Below are 17270 nucleotides of genomic sequence, written 5' to 3' on the forward strand. Positions count from 1 at the left end.
AGATGACCACAGTTTTCATTTCCACATTTTCTGGTTAAGGTTGCAAACTCTGCTCTTTGTCACTGTGACAAGATTATCTATTTCTTTTTTTGTCAGCAGATCCCAATAAAAGCCCAAAACAAGCAGTTTGTTACTCAGCGTGTCTCTCAGCACTTTCTGATCTCCACATGGCACAAATATAAAGTTGAATTTGAAGGAAGATTTACTGGAATTTATTGGTGTATAATCATCTAAAAACAGTTGTGTTTTTGTTACCTTAGAATGAGCCATTTTTATCTACAGAGGGCTTGGGTCAGCTTCCATGGAGGTTGCCATGTTGCACCGCCATGTGCCTACAGTAGCTCAGAATGGACAAACCAAACACTGGCTCTAGAGTAGATACAGCCTTTTGTACGATTTTCACGGTCACCATAGGACTGTGACATGAGGTGTTTGCAATCTGCAAGCTCACTGCTAGATGCCACAAAATCCTCAACCCATTCTCATCCCAACGTGTTGCATGTAGACGTTTTGTCACCGACCCTCAGCGTCTCACAATGAAGCACAAGGTATCCTTCAGCATCTGTATCTGTCACTGCTCAAAAGCCTCTTTTAACAAGCAGTTAATGCTGTGAAATAGCTGCAGTTTCGGTTTAGGCTCAAAAACTATTTAGTTAGGCTTAGGTTTAGGGTAAGACCATATTTGTGATTACATTAACTGCATTACATAGGTCATGTGAAAAACAAAAAAAAAAGAAAATCACATAACAAAAGACACGTGATGCACATTTCGTCATGTGCTTTACAACTTTTAATAATGTTTTGGTTTCACACAGGAAATGAACCCCTGTCTTCTGGCTGAAAGAGCCATGCATCCACCCTCCCTTCTTCAGAGACAGACCCTCTTTATACTATGTCACAGCCTGGGGGTGTTTTACAGCTACGAATGGGTTTATCCACTAATGGGCACCATGCTTGTCCGTATGAGTCACAGAGGCGCGATGACAAAACAGCAGTATTTGACAAGTTGAGAATAAGAACAGGCTAAAATCCTACGCACTGGGCCTTTTAAAAAAAAGGCCAATTAATTTCTTAAAACAGCTGGGCGCTGTAGTTTTTTTGCAGTCGTTAACAAGGGACTATTTTTAGGGCCAGGTTAATAGACTACAAATTTGGTGCACCTGTGAGGATTTAGGACATACTCACACTCAAACACTATTTACTATTGACATACTACTGACATACTATTACATATTATTAGAGCTCCCCTGTGGCTGAAAGTGAAGCCAAGGCATGTTGATCACCCCCTGGTGGCTGGCTGCAGTATAGGTCATAAATCCTGCCTCCCCAGTGTTTGTAGACAGAACATGGGCCAAACTGAAACTTCAAAGCACACATCATACACATTTTTCCCCAGAGATGGTTTCTGTTCTTATTTTGCTGACGCTTGTTTAAGTGTTTGTTTCTCTCATCAGTTTGATTTTAATTAGGTACTTGATGCTGTAAAAAGCAGGTTTCACACCACGACTGACAGCTGAGCTCTGCTCGTGGTTGACGCTGATCTCCACTGCACAGACTCTGTCTCCAAAAAATGTCACCAGCACAAGATGCCCTCATATCTGGGATGTTTTAGCTTCAGTTTTGTACAGTGGGAGGAAGCGGAGCCGCTGCTTCCATCTTTATTCATGTCAGTTGTATTTACACACAGCATGACAAATATGGGATTGCCTACAACAGAGCCCGTGTTTATACTGAAGTAATGGCGTGGCTTACTGATGTCTTTTATTCTATTTTTTGTCCAACAATGGCATGGATTAATCAGCTCAGGCTACTTATTCATTCTTACATATTTATTCATTCATTCATTTTCATGGGATTTGTCTGCTATGAAATAATTCACCAGACTTACCTTTTGAACCTCCTCCTGGTCCACTCCATTTACTCTCTGGGGTTTTAAGGCTACCATCGTACAGTACATGTCAGTGCACTATTGATTTCCTGTCAGGCAGAGGACAATTATCTGAGCATTTGTCTTTTTCTGCCTTTGGGGCAAATTTTCTATTTTATACATTTTAAATGAAGCTCAGAATTAAAAGTAATGGAGCCAAGCATTCATTTCCCACAGGGAATTAACCAACCAGAACCCACATGAAATGAGTGGCGCTGCTGTGACCTGAACCACACTTATACAGAACGAGAGCATCTTCAACAGGAACTCTGTCATGTATCAACCTGCCACATCAAATGTTGGTGCAATTTCACAGATCCATAATTGAAATCTCGGTTCATCTGGTGTGACTTGGCCTTCCTCAGAGCCCCCTTGAGAGCATAGGAGGCGTGTAATTCAGATAGTGGTGAGAGTAGACTGTCCTCATCGAGGAGAGAAGGAAGAAGGTGAAGAAAATTGTCTTTGACCCCCCCACCCCCACCCTGACAGACTAAATGAACTCTGCAAATATGCACTTAGACTCAAACTACCTTTACAGTGCTGGTGGATCATAGTTTGATTATCATTGAATGTTATCGCTGCCTGCCTCAGTGTGCTTGACCTTCACACAGGTTGAGTCTTGTGTTAGTGTGAAACCACTATGATAAATACAAGTGACTGCTATTCTGATTCACCTTGGAGAAAAACGAATAAAATCAGTACTGAATAATTGAAAGCTTCGTTCAAAAGCTTGACATTGAAATTCTTTAACTCCTTTTTGTTTTGTCTATTCATTGGGTTTAAACCTGATGTTTCCATACAATTGCAGATAAAGATTAGATGTCTACTTGGAAAAAAAGAAATGCAGTATTTCCACCTGTTGTGTCTGCAGTTGTTGTTGTTTTACTTAATCACAGCATGCCTGTTAAAGTGTAACTTCACCCTCAAGTCTGAGCCTGGCCTGCTTAGTTTTGAAAAATGCTGAAAATGGCAAGGAATTGAGCTGAGCTGCTATCATACTACCAGTGTCTGCACTAGAAACACAGAGGCCCAATTCCAATCTGGCCCCTACACACTTCCACCCATCACAGATGTTTATACCAAGTTTGAAGAGATTCTGTTTAAACGTTCCTGAGGTATTGCATTCATGAGAGAGTGCGATGGATGTGAGGTCACAGTGACCTTTGATCACCAACTTTATCTTTGAGTCCAAGTGGACGTTTGTGCCAAGTTTGAAGAAACTGCCTCAAGGCGTTCTCAGATTTTGTGTTTACAAGAATGCCACGAACATATGGTCCCAATGACCTTGATCTTTGACCACCAAAATTTAATCAATTCAAAATTAAGTCTAAGTGCAGTCTAAGGAGAGTACCTGGAGAGTAATCTCTCCTTTGAACACCACATCCACCTCTCTCCTTCTCTGCCTCTGAAACATTGATCCAGGTGTTTATCACACCCAGAATCAATTACTGCATTAGTATTCTCTACGGCGTATCAGCTTAAGTACTCAATAAACTCCAGTATATCCAGACCTCTGCTGCTCGCCTGCTCACACCCGCTCCCGAGACCACTTTGCCCCCATCCTCCATAACCCTCGCTGGTTCTCTGTCCACAGCGGATCCAATTCAAAATTCTTCTCCTCGCTCACAAAGGCCTCTATAACCAGGCCCCCTCCTACCTCATTGACATGTTCACCTTCACACTCCCTTTTTATACCACACAGGACCGAGCACCAGACCTCAGGAGCCCTCTCCATAGCTGCCCCCTCCCTCTGGAACCCTCTCCCCAAACAACTCAGAGACTGAACTGACTCATCCCCATTCAAATCACTGCTCTAAACTCACCTATTCACAACTACTTTTGATGTATGACTAATGTAATGCTTTATATCCTTAGTGTGTTGCTTCATTTAATTTTTTTTTTACCTTTAATATTAAGTGTCTTTGAGTACTAAGAAAAGCAAAATCTGTGAATAAAATTTGTTATTAGGGGTACAAGCAGCATCATTCGCTGCAGACCCCCACTGTTTTTGTCCTGATTATTCTTTCTTTCTTTATTCTTCTTATTATTTTTCTCTGCTAAAAGTGCTTGTGCAGCAAAAACCACAAGACTAAAATTTGCCAAAATTGGCAGGTTGGTTGCAAATTCCACCCACTACTCATGCATCAAAAATGACACTCATTGACTTCAAGGTGGTGCTATAACAAAGAAGTTTGTGTTTTTGCAATTACCTCGAAAACAGCTTGACCCCAAATTCTTTTGCATTTTAATCATTCAATTCATCTGCATCTCTTCTCAGTTAGTCTTCTGCTTTAAAAATGTCAACTTTTATGAGTTTTTCTCAGTTTTATCAAATCCTGTTTTTGCAAATTTCTCTTAGACCAGTCATCCTGAAAATGTCTACAGACTTTGCTGATCTTACGAGACAATACCTTTTTATAAAAATAGGTCATTTTAAAACATTCTGTATTAACACAATGAGATATCAACCTGAAAACTGAGACACGTGATCAAGACTTTTCCACGGAGTTAATGTATCAAAGTGCATTAAATTTCACTTCTAGGTTGCACCACAAATGTGAAAAGTTTAAATCTCCTAATTGGCTGCATGGATTTGTACGAAAATGATTATGCACGATTTTGGATTATGACTCTCTCTCACACACACACAAGCGATAGCATGATGATATTTAAAACAACACATTTAACCAGTACAGCCCTAAAATCAGTCATTGTGGTGCTTCATTCTCACCACCCTGATGCCACAAGTCATGACCAGATTCAACATATTGTACTGCATAAATCATCAGTGTCGTTTTGCCATGCAGGCTTTTTGACACTGAACATGTTTTGTCTGTTGGAACTTATTCTTAGTGTTGACAAAATGTATGATGATTAATTCACTGTTGCCATGGAAAGAAAACTGATTTAATCTTATTAGAAACAATGCATGTATTCATTTAATGGTATCTCTCTGTCTCTAAATACTTGTCTAAAAAGCAAAAGCACTGCTGCAGCTGCCTTATCTAATAAATAGTCTGTTGGCTGAAGACATTAAGTGTCTCATAGACTTAAAGCAAATCCCCAGTCACTACAAATTCTGAAATAATGTTTCTGATTAATGTTTATTGCCCAAACTATATCAAACACTAAACCATAAATACAGTAAGAAGCTCTGGGATCAAACTTCTGGTTTCTGATGTTTAAGGTACCGAAAATATGATTCTCAGAATATTTTGGTCTCTCTTTGGTCTATCTAACTGGTATGTCTCTTCTTTCTCTTACAGACCATCTCTGTTTCTGTATCAGTCCTCACACTGAGCTGCATAGCCCAGGACCGTTGGTATGCTATCTGCCATCCACTGATGTTCAAGAGCACAGCCAAGAGGGCTCGCAAGAGTATCGTTGTCATCTGGGTTGTGTCGTGCATCATCATGATCCCTCAGGCTATTGTGATGGAGTGCAGCAGCCTGCTGCCTGAACTAACAAACAAGACCAGCCTGTTTACAGTGTGTGATGAACACTGGGGAGGTTAGTTTTTACAAAGTCTCCTCAAACACATGAAAACATTTTGCTGAGTGTCTCACTTGCTACCAGAATAAACAGGTTTAACTGACACCAAATGGCTAACGTACGGATAAAAAGGCTGCTTGATGTTTCAAAGAACCCTTTAGAGAACATTATCATTTTATGCACTAAAACCAGTGTATGTGCCTGATGCCATTTAGCTGCTGTTTGATATTGAAATGTAGAGTGTAGAGTGTTGTATACAAGTTTTTCCTTTCCTGTTGCCTGTAGGCTACTTATAGATAACCTTTATGCTATTCTTGCATGTTGAAAAGGCAAATTTTGCAGATGGTTAAAAGATGTTGCCAGGGACATTACATATAATCACATCTTAATATTAATGCTAATGTTAGCAAAACACTTGTAAACTAGCTAGTTAATCTACATCAACCATTAGCTAGCTAGTTAGCTAGTGTTTTGCTAACATTAGTTGCTGATGTAACTATATATATGTATGTATGTTGCTGTCACAGATCCCCCTGCAACATCTTTTAACCGTTTTCAGAAATGTGGTTTTCTTTTTAAAATAGATCAGCTGAGCACACAGCATATTTACTGTAAGTGCAGGAAACAGGAAACAGGAAAGTAGAAAGTTGATTGGGGTTCTGCTGGGTACCAGGGTTACACAACCGAAGCACAGAGCACAAAGGGAGAAGACAGCAGGGTCATTTACTTTTGCTGTAGTTCAGATAAGACAGGTAGGGTGACTCTCTGATTACAGTCATCGTAGAAGCAGAGCCTTGCAGAGAGAAAATCTGAATTAAGCTGATACTTTTTCAACACTGGTTGCTTAATTTATTGACACATCAAGGTGAAAGTCAATGAAAACAAATAGCTTTGGCACTGCAGCATTTTAAAAAGCTTGAACAATTTAGTGTCCTTTGTTGCATTTATTCCCCAAAGGACCATTTCCTAAACCACAGCCTTGAACAGACCAATCATAGCTTAGCAGGGGAGTATCACTTTTCCACACCAAAAACACAGGAGCAACAGTGTGTTTATCTGTACTAATAAAAGCTGCAAACATTAGCCTGATAGCTCACTGCCTATAGTATTAACCCAGTGTCAAAGGAACGGGCCTATTATTAGCTATGGGTATTATTATAGGAGGAGGAGAATGCACAGCTAAAAAAACAGAATCTGTAAGGATTTCTAAGGCAAAAACTGTTCAGAAACACTAATATCTTGTTGTTTGGTTCATCAATTATGACTTATGATCTGAAGTCTATAGTTTCTGAACGTTGAGTCATTTGCGTTTTATCAAACTCAAAAGAAGATGTTGCATCCTTGATAGAATTTCTCTGAAATTTGCGTATTAATTTCATGACAGCTCTCAGGGTGAGCTCTTTGGTTATGTGCACTTTTAAACAGCATTTCAGACATGGGAAATTAATGTCAGGAGACAAATTCACTCCGTCCAATCAGAGTTGATCAAATCAGCAGCTTCTCTCCTCAGGCTGTGAGGCTGCTTAATTCATCTTCAGCACTACTTCCAACAAAATAAGTTTACTCTATAATTTTTATTTAGCTCTTCAGCCAGTTCCAATCAATCAATCAATCAATCAATCAATCAATCAATCAATCAATCAATCAATCAATCAATCAATCAATCAAAGTGTGAATTACCTCAGAATCTCATAATATACAATCTATTGTGAATGATAAATAAAACTCCTTGTGTCCTTGTATAAAGTATATGCTGATACATCCATTTGATTCCTATCACAGTTTGATTTAAGTGTCATCACTTACTGTTCATATTCAATCAGCACAACTGATTATAGCTGATGAGTGATCCCTCCCTGATTAATTCAGATCAATTCACACTGACAAGCCAAAATAATTTGTGATAACTACATTTGATTCCTAAGTATCAGTAGAGAAACTTGTTCAGGATAGTTTAGATTATTTGAAGTGGGGTTGTATGAGGTACCTCATCCATCTATAGTCAGTGTACTACTTGCAGTAGATGGCGGTTGTCATTCCCCCAATTTGGAGAAGCAGCAGGAGTACCAGTGTAGCTAAGCATTGTACTGCTGTGGGCAGGATCAGCAGCAAAACTAATTTAACCAATTAAAAAAAATATGTTTAAGTCTGCACTATATTTAGAATATTTTGACTGCTATACCTTGCCATCAGACAGCCTTTTCAAATGAGAAACCACTATTATATAAGATAAATATCAGTCTCTTGTAACCAAACTCCATTGGGAAAATCAGTAATTTTACATCGCAGAACTCAGTAAATGTAAAAGAACCTTTTAGATCATAGAAGTCACACTGTGTATAAGCCCTGTATTCAATTGAAAACAGCACAAAGACAATATATTTAATGCCAAAACTGGTAAATGTTATTGTTTTTTTGTAAATATAAACTCATTCTGCCTGCAACACATTTCAAAAAAGTTGGAACAGGGGCAACAAAGGACTTAGAAAGCTGTGTAATTCTCATAAAACACCTGTCCACATTTCAGATTATTTTCAGAAATCATGGACATCATGTCCTCCGGCCTATAGAAGAAAAGGTCCACCTAGATTGTTACCAGTGCAAAGTTCAAAAGCCAGCGTCTGTGATGGTATGGGGGTGTGTTAGTGCCCATGGCATCATGGGTAACTGTGAAGGTCTCATTAATACATTAATACCATAGACAATACCAGGACTCATTCTGCATGTTTTCCAACAGCGTGGCTTCGTTTTAAAAGAGTTCAATCTAAACATTTTCTTATAAAAATAAAGAAAAAAGACTTGAATGAGACATTTGTCCAAACTTTTGACTTTTGACTTTTGACAAACTGTTTTTTAATGACATTTTACACAAAGTTGCAACTTTTTTGGACTCTGGGTTGTAATACAAGGCAACAAAACAAGATGATACACAGACTATGAACAACTACCTCATACAACCCTGCTTCAAATAATCCAAACTACAGTACACCTTTAAGAAGTAGATGCATCATTGGGCAGAGCTGAATTTAGAGCTCCTATCATTCTCAGAACTGATTGTAGCTGTTTGAAATTCTCAAAATATGTGTGGTTAAAACCATTTTCTTCAGAGAGAAAGTGTGTTTGCAGTAGAGGTGGTTTTGCTCTCCTTTCTTTTGTTCAATCATCTTTCCACCAGTTGCCTCCACTCAGTCAACCTCCTTCTGATTCAGACTCCTGCTGTAAGAGAGCAGCTCACAGCCAGTGAGCCAGTATATTAGCTTTGTGCCGGCTTTGCACTTTGTTTGTTGCCTGTCTTCCTGTGTTGTTGTGTCTGCATGTGCTTGCAATTTACCAAACTACCTGTTGCCAACATCCTGCTGTCTATCTGATTAACATGTCTTCCTGCCTCAGTTCCTCAAAGGGCACTGATTTGACTATTGCCAACTGTAGTGACTTTTGTAAATGGCTTTAACTCAAACATGTCACAGTCTCCAAATCTGGGTCATGTTGCCTGTTACCAGACAGCTGCACAGAAATATCTTATCTTTGGCCATTAAAATGCCACATATGTCAAATTCACACTGCCAGGATATTGACAGTGTGTGATTTTTGTGTAACTGTTAAGAAATGGCTGAGTGGCAGAGAGAGAACACAAATAATCTTCACCTGGGTGTCTTATTTGTTGTATGCATCATACAAACACGCAGTTCAAGCTGCTTTTGGTAAGGCTATGAAAAAAAATTAAAAAGTGAAAAATAAACACATGAATCACTAAACATTTCAAAACAAATAATGAAAATCATCAGTCAGCAAAAACAAAACTTAGGCTGCTCATGGCTATTGAGCAGCAGCTGGCAGCAAGCTATGCCTGCAGCTGAACTGAATGTTTAACTCATACACCTTTTAAGCAAGAAGCTCTTCCTATAAACTAATGGTAGCTTGTAATCAATTTAAGGATTGAAATATGTGTAACATATTTACTGTGCTAAATAATAAAATGACCATGATATGCCATCAAAGATTTAAGGAAACATGCCAAGCTCAAAAACTGACTCCACTGACAACAGCCAGCATTTACTCCTTTGAAATTTTCCTTTGTGAACCAGCTGTTTTTGTTTGCCTATTTCACGTTTCATAGAATTAAAATTAATGCCGAAGGTTTGCAGAATAACTAAGTGTCTGTTTATGAGTTATAAGAAATCATCAGCAATCTTTTAGAAGGAGTAGATGTTTATAACAGTTAAATTGAGCAAAATGTTAATGGAGTCTGGCAGGCAGTGAGACTGTATTTTCAGAGCAGTTGTCTTTCTTTTTAGAATAACAGGCTTAACTTTACATCAGACAATTGATGGTTATAAACAGCGGATCAGCTTACAGTTTAGGACTTGTCATCGCTTGTCATTGTCAAAATGTAATGTTGTGCTCATCATGGGCTCCTGTTCAGCATCCCTGCAGCCCGTTCACTATTTGCACTACAGTGTTTATTTTTCAACTCTAGACACTGACATATTTTTTCCTTTAAGACATTCAAATAACATTTATATTTTAAAAACATTGAAACATTCTCAAATTTTTTTGTGGTCATTTTTTTAAATTGGTGTTTAAACATAATTACAAAGCTTACAGGAGGCCTTATGTGAGATTTTTAATTTCTAATTGGTATTGTATTTTGACAGATCCAACCCACACACTTTTAGCAGAAAATAAAAAAACATGAGCGGTGCACAACATAAAAACAAGGTATCAACACCAATACATCAGGGCAAAACTGGTGAAAATAACCAAGAAAAGGGTGCTCCTGGGGTTGAGTTGGCAGAGCGTACACCCCATGTGCAGGGGCTGTTTTTCCTCTGCAGCAGCCATGGGTATGGATTTTCCAGCCTGTGGACCTTTGCTGTGTGTCATCAGCTCTCTCTACCCCCTTTCCTGTCTTTGCTTCGGTTTTCTCTATCAAATAAAGGCATAAAAAGCCCCACACATATATTGAAAATAAGAAAAAAAAGAAAATATCCAAGAAAAAGCAGCTTTCTACACAGAAACACTCACTCCTGTCCCTAAGATCCATTTTGACCAAAAACTGAAGGAAACTGTCCACAAGGTCACAGCAAATTCCCCCCATCATCCATCTCAGCAGATGACGACCCACTGAAACAGCCGATCATCCCCCATAAATCAAATCACACCTGAAAAAGAGAAAAATAAAGCACTTGGAGAAGACAACATTGACATCCAATAACATCCTCAGAAGCAATCACCAGTAGTTTCACTGAAAAGAACTCACCAGTCATTTTTGAAAGGCTTTCAACGAAACAGGCTACAAGACAAAAAAACCTTCCCATCTTCAGTTTCATTTCAAGCTTTCTCTATAATCGACAATTCAAGGTCAAGGTTTCCACTTTGCTCGCCAGTGCTTCCACTCCTGAAGCTGGTGTTCAACAAAGCTCATTCCTCAGTCCACTGCTTTTTTTCCTCTACATTTATGACATCTGGCACTCTCCACCTACCATAAGAAATATCTCACCATTTCTGACTGGAATCACTTCCACTTCTACTGCCAAAAAGCTCCATGAAGAACTACAATAGAAACCTTGTCCAACATGTGGAGAATTAATCTCAGCCCACCAAAAATCAGCTCATTCTCATTCTCACTCATTTCTGGGAGATTTCCAGGGTGCAACTCTGTCTAACAAAGTTTTCTAAATGATTTACCCCATTGTGCAGCTCAACAACAACCAAGGAGGAATTTAAGAATATATATTTTACCTCTGGCTTGTAGTGCTATTTCTCCATCTAGATGGTTTTAATGAGAGGATACGAATGCAGAGTTTTGGGGATATCGTCTGTAGAGATGTCTGCCTTCTCTTCAGTATTATGGGACTATCTTGGGATTATCTTGCACCGTATGCACCTTATCTACCATCGAGCCCACTATCACCGCTCCCTTAACACATGCACACAGTCACACACTTTGCTATGTTTCTGTTCAGTTCTATTGATTTTCTTCATTTGTGTTTACTTTAGTTTAAAAAGTTTTTTTATGGATAGAAACTCGAGCCCTCCACATCCATATTCAGTCTGACACGGCCTCCACTCTAACAGATTTTCTTGGGTGAGATTTTCCCTAATCAATCACTAGAGCCCAATTGTTTTAATACTATCATGTTTTAATGCCAACATAGTTTTTTTTAGCGTCCACAGACTGTAGTTTTTTGACAGAGTTAGTATGAGGGATGGTTACGTCATTTTAACAAGCCATTAAGTAAGCTGTGTGTTGGGATTGCTGCCATAGAAAAGAAATAAGAAATCCCTGAAAAGTTACTACAACATCTTCATTTAAACTACTCTTTTTTTTCAAGCTGTGAAAAGCTAATGTTAGCTACAAGTCAGACTAAAGGAATTTAAAATAGCCCAAAGCCAGAGGTCTCCTGAATACAGTTCAGAACTGTGGAGCTGGAATCTGCAGGTAGAGTTAAAACACGTGGATCATTGATTGATTGTGTTTTCTTATGAAAGAATAAAGTTAGCTCATAGCTGCTGATTAGCTAGCACTGCTGCTGCATAAACACATAACATAAACAGAGATTTCATGTGGCAGTAAACATAGCCTTTTTTAAAATTGAAGTTGGATTTAACTAATACATTAAACTGAGTTGATTGCATTAATTAATTAATTGGGTATTTCATTCATTAACAATGTGAATGATGTCTATATGTGTACTGAAATGACCTGAAATCACTCTGTTGTGCCAGTAGGATGGAATAAGTAATAAGACTGCAGAATATAAGTGCTGAGAAATGAAGGGCCACCTCCAAAAAGTAATTTAAACTCTTGCGACAGTTTCATTGCGTTGGTGGAATATATACACTGGTTTAGGCAAAATTAAAATGTCTTTATTTTACTGGGCAATATGCATTTAAAATAGCCAGTGCATTGTGATCACATAGGTCTTCATCAGCACGGCAGGATCTATTAATTTATGCATTGAAATGCATTATGCATTAATTTATGCATTGCCCCTGTGATGGGCATGTATTTTAAGTTAAACACTTTGGAACTGAGGTCATCTGTGCCACACTTAACACTTACCTCCGTACCTGGAACTTCCCATTAGTTAGTTAGAACTGAAGAGGAGAAAGATGAGAAGTGAAATACTGTCAATAACTACAAGTAAAGTCCAGTTGCTTATGAATTTTCTAAACAAAGTCATTTGCGAGATCATGTCCTGCTTCCTAGAGGATTTGTTGGTTACACAAAGGATTCAGATCACTTTGTTTCAGTCTGGGGTGGTCTTGGAACAGGCTGCCTGTTCAGGCTGTTTCAGTCTTTTACTGAGAGGCAGTGCAGAAGACGGGGAAGAAGAGAGAAAAGCTCAGGAGACTCTTGATAAAAGATTGATAAAAAACAAGTGGGAAGGGATGTTACAGTGAAGTATCATCATCCAGCTGGTGAAGGTTTGGTGGTGGATCTGTCTGTTATCTAGATATCTCACAGTCTGTGCACTGCACAGTATAGATCACTGTACATGGCCCATACCTCAGAAAAATATTATATCCTGTTAATGATAATTAATGATATTGTTTATCAGCTTTCCTCTGGCCTGAGATAGAAGATGCATTTCACAGTAGATAAAAAAACTGAACACTGCATCCACTCTTAACTAGTGGTCAAATGTTTTTTGGACATAAATTCAGCTGCTTTTGCTTGACAGAATGAATTTCATGCATCTTACACTCATCTTGGCTGAAAGAACAATGGAGTGCAAATCCTGGCAGCAATTTCTGTCGAGACACTTCTGAATCAAATGATGTTACTGGCATTATGTTTGGTCTGTTTTGGTGTGAGAATTTCATATATACAACAATCCTCTTGGCTGAAATAATAAGATCTGCATTTCTTAGCAGCTACAAAATCAGTTCTGCTGAATAAAAACTTCTCCCCTGACAATCAAATGTGGTTATCTGCATATTTTTGACCATTTTGACTTGACCTAGTGAATGTCATACATGCAACGCTCAATTCAATATAGGTGGCATGTACTTTGGATATCTTAATGATCCCTTACTCTCAAAAATGGGTTTTTCTATGTTCATATCACTTAAAATGTCTGAAATCGACTATACTGACTCGTATCTGTACAAGATTTGTCACTAGAGAGCTGTTTTAACATTCCTCTACTTTACAACAAGGTCTCGATGCACTTCCCTGAAATCTGAGATTCAGATGTACCAGGGTGTAGTGTGTATAAACCCACGGATAGAGAGGGCAGAGTAGCAGAAAAAAAGACAATTTATTCTTCCTTTTTTCAACATGTAGTTAGCAATAAACCATCACAAAGACAAAATAGATAAAAACAGAGAGGGAAATAAATCACTTTATAGTACACTAAACATCTTAAACTTAAAATCTGGGAAATTCAGTTACTCTAAAACCAGGCAATAAAACAGTTAACAAATAGACATCCCAAAAACTAAAATATTAAAATCTAAAGAAGCAGGGTCTGGAAATTTAAAATATAGAATAAAAAACAAGCACTGAGAAACCAGACAATTGTTCCCCACAGTCCAGTATTTGTGATAAGTGTCTACTAAATCTAGACCAACAACGCCATTTGCCCACAAGCTCTGTGGTCTCTGCCCCCGGCTATCGAGTCCTCGGCTGGCGAGCAGATCAGCCATGATGTGTCTTACTGTTCCCACAACTGTTGCTGTTGTGCTACAAACACCAGGACCATGACGAGGTGTTGAGTGTCTATTCTGGGATGTTTTTTCCTGGTTGCTGAGAGATGAAAAACGTTAAACTAAAACACTGTGTTCATCACTGTCACTTTTTACGCAGATGACCAATCCCAGAGTACAGGTGGGACAAATAGCCCAAACTTTGTCCTGCTCACAGTACTCCTTGAACTGGCCTCTATTCAACTTCAGCTCTTGAACCAAACAATGGTTTCCTCACACTCACAAACTGTCTGTCCTCTTTCCCTACATACTTCAGCCTTCCCTTCATCCAGAGCTGGAACCTGGACTGACAGTTTCAGAAGAGCAGCTGGCATTTTCAGCTGGGAAAAAAAAACAACACTTCGTGGACATACCCTGCAGCAAACTGTGATTATCCAGGCAGTCAAATTATCATGATGTTTTTTGTTCTTTCAACAGCTGAGATCTACCCAAAGGTGTATCACACCTGTTTCTTCATCGTCACATACTTTGCACCATTGTGTCTCATGGTCCTGGCGTATATCCAGATATGTCACAAGCTGTGGTGTCAACAGGTGTGTATTCCTGCTCTCACAAAGCCATTTTTTTTACAGTGAACTGATCATCCTTTAGTTAGCTTACAGCCTATAATGTATGCACATATTTAATCAACAGATTCCTGGAAGCACATCAGTGTTGCAGAGGAAATGGAGGTCCATGCAGTGCTCAACTGCAACTTCAGGGATGGGAGAGCCCATGAGAGTCAGGACCAGCACAGTTTGCGCTGAGATCAAACAGGTCCGAGCCCGGCGCAAGACCGCCCGCATGTTGATGGTGGTCCTCTTTGTTTTTGCCCTGTGCTACCTGCCAATCAGCGTGCTCAACGTCATGAAAAGGTAATCTGTCAAGCTCTGCTGCTTCAAGGATCAAAAGTCATTCAAACGCAGAGACGTTAATAATACATGCTGAGAGAAACAAAAGCTCACTTTTTGCGTTTATTTTTTAATCAGGAGCTCACCTTGGTTTTTTCATGTATAATAAAGTAGATACAGTATATTCAAAGTTCAAAATTGATGCTAGTTTTCTGTTATCCTCATTAAAAATATTATAATTTATAGCACAGAATTAAAAGCATGTAATAATGAATGAATCTTTGACTGACACCATGTCATGCTTTTACCTGCAGAGTCTTCGGGACATTCAAGAACACAAATGACAGAGAAACAGTGTATGCATGGTTCACATTCTCACATTGGCTCATATATGCCAACAGTGCAGCAAATCCTATCATCTACAATTTCCTCAGTGGTAAGTTTCTAACGTGCCTCAACATCTAGACCAGTTTTTGGGTTCTTTACTGCTCCCTAGTGGATGACAGCTACACAACTCACTGCCTTAAATCCCTCCTTTGATAATATGTATAGATCTAGATATTCATCTAAGACAAATTTGTATTTATAACAAACATATCTTCTGTGAATCTCAACTGTTACTCAATATGTATAAAAAGAAATGAAATATGATGCATTTATAATGAATCAGGAGTCAATCAAATCTTCTAAACATTGATTACTAACTACTGAAAGCAATTTCTATGTGATTGCTGGCTAGTGAAAAGCTGGACAATATAGTGTTTGACTGATAGGGAATATTTTGAGGTTTGTTGAAAAGCTGATGCTACACTGAATTGCTATGAATAATACTAAAAATGCAGGAATGATGTGGAATATTTAATATTTGATCAAAGACTAAAGCTAAATTGGATTTCTGTTGGGGAATAGCAATAAGGTAGGAATGATGTGGAACATTTTAATATTTGTTATTCAATATTTTTCATTCCATGGAATAATTCAGAAAATCTCAGTGAACAATGTAAAATTATTTAAATGACAAATAAGCATGTGTAATAATAATAATGAACTTTTGTTTAGAATAATATGTCGTGTGATACTTCTCAGATTTCATAGATCATACTTATTATTGTTAATATTTCATTTGTTTGTGTTTGTGTTTCTTGTTTTGCTGTTGTTACTCACGTCTCCTCTTGTTTCACATCACTTTCTGCCGCTGTGTGTTTTCCCTCTTTTTCTGATTGTCTTCCTGCCCTGATTGGCCTCACCTGCATCTTGTTAGCCTCCCTCTCACAACAGTATTTAGTGTGTGTTTTGCTTTCACTCTGTGCCACTCTGTCGTAACGCTGTTCTGTGTATAGCATGTCAACTTTTGTCATCCTAGTTTTCTGTTTTTTCTGCATTTTTAATACAGTTTAATACAGTTTGCTAACTCATCTGCTTTTTCCCCACTGGATTGTTTTGCCTTTGCTGACTGACTTACAGTTTTAATATTTGCAGTATTTACACTCAGTATAGTTGATAATTTACATGAAACACTATTTTTGATGACAGGGTGCATAAAAGCTTTAAACTAATTTGTTTCTGAATGAATTTTATGTTATTCTTCAGGAAAGTTCCGTGGGGAATTCAAAGCAGCGTTTTCTTGCCATTGTTACGGCCAAGGACAAAACCGAACGACACGGATAAGGACCAGAACAAGGACAGACAGCCGAAAATCCCTGTCCACTCAAGTCAACAACATGGACAATGTGTCACGCATTTCAGACCAGGTAGTGTAGTCTTATGAGCCAGCTTCTTCTCACCAATTCAAGCGTGAAGGAACACACTCATCTTTAAGGTAGACACTCAAATGTTTAAACCTCATGATAAAAAAAACAGACCTTTGAATAAAAAATGTCTCAATCATTACTTTATGTTTCACAGACATTTTATGGAAATTAAGAGCTTTAGAAATCATTTCTGAAACCTTTTGATCAACAGACGGACATGACAGCCATTTGTAGTTCTTACAAAACTGTCTATTTATTATCAAAGGACACCATTTGAATGTTTAATTCATACCATATGTATTTTATGATATAGGGTTATGTGACATTGATTTAATTGCACATATGTATGCATTGTAAATGTACAATGACTATAAATATGACTTTATTTTTTGTTCAATAGAAAGAATCAGTATTATGATTAAGTATATCACTATTGACAAAGTTTTTTTCTTGATTTATGTATCCATTAGTTCATTTGGTTTAATGGGCTTTTGCAATGGAAGAGCAAAAAAAGGTCTAATACCTAATCAGATTTGTATTTTGTCTCCTTATTTA

The 17270-nt window shown here is 38.2% G+C and overlaps 1 protein-coding gene across 1 annotated transcript in view; it reads left to right on the plus strand.

Moving 5' to 3' along the window:
• The window catches only part of hcrtr2 (hypocretin (orexin) receptor 2), a 39045-nt gene extending 22149 nt beyond the window's left edge, over positions 1–16896 (plus strand). The window contains exons 3-7 of the mRNA XM_084736080.1: positions 5194–5437; positions 14552–14667; positions 14768–14988; positions 15279–15400; positions 16555–16896. Of these exons, the coding sequence (XP_084592206.1) occupies positions 5194–5437; positions 14552–14667; positions 14768–14988; positions 15279–15400; positions 16555–16724 (873 nt within the window). The 3' untranslated portion in view covers positions 16725–16896. The remainder of the gene's footprint in view (positions 1–5193; positions 5438–14551; positions 14668–14767; positions 14989–15278; positions 15401–16554) is intronic.
• Positions 16897–17270: the final 374 nt, after the last annotated feature.

The sequence above is a fragment of the Lutjanus erythropterus genome, chromosome 14 (genome assembly GCF_056507025.1).
Source record: "Lutjanus erythropterus isolate fLutEry1 chromosome 14, fLutEry1.hap2, whole genome shotgun sequence".
Taxonomy (NCBI): Eukaryota; Metazoa; Chordata; class Actinopteri; order Lutjaniformes; family Lutjanidae; genus Lutjanus; species Lutjanus erythropterus.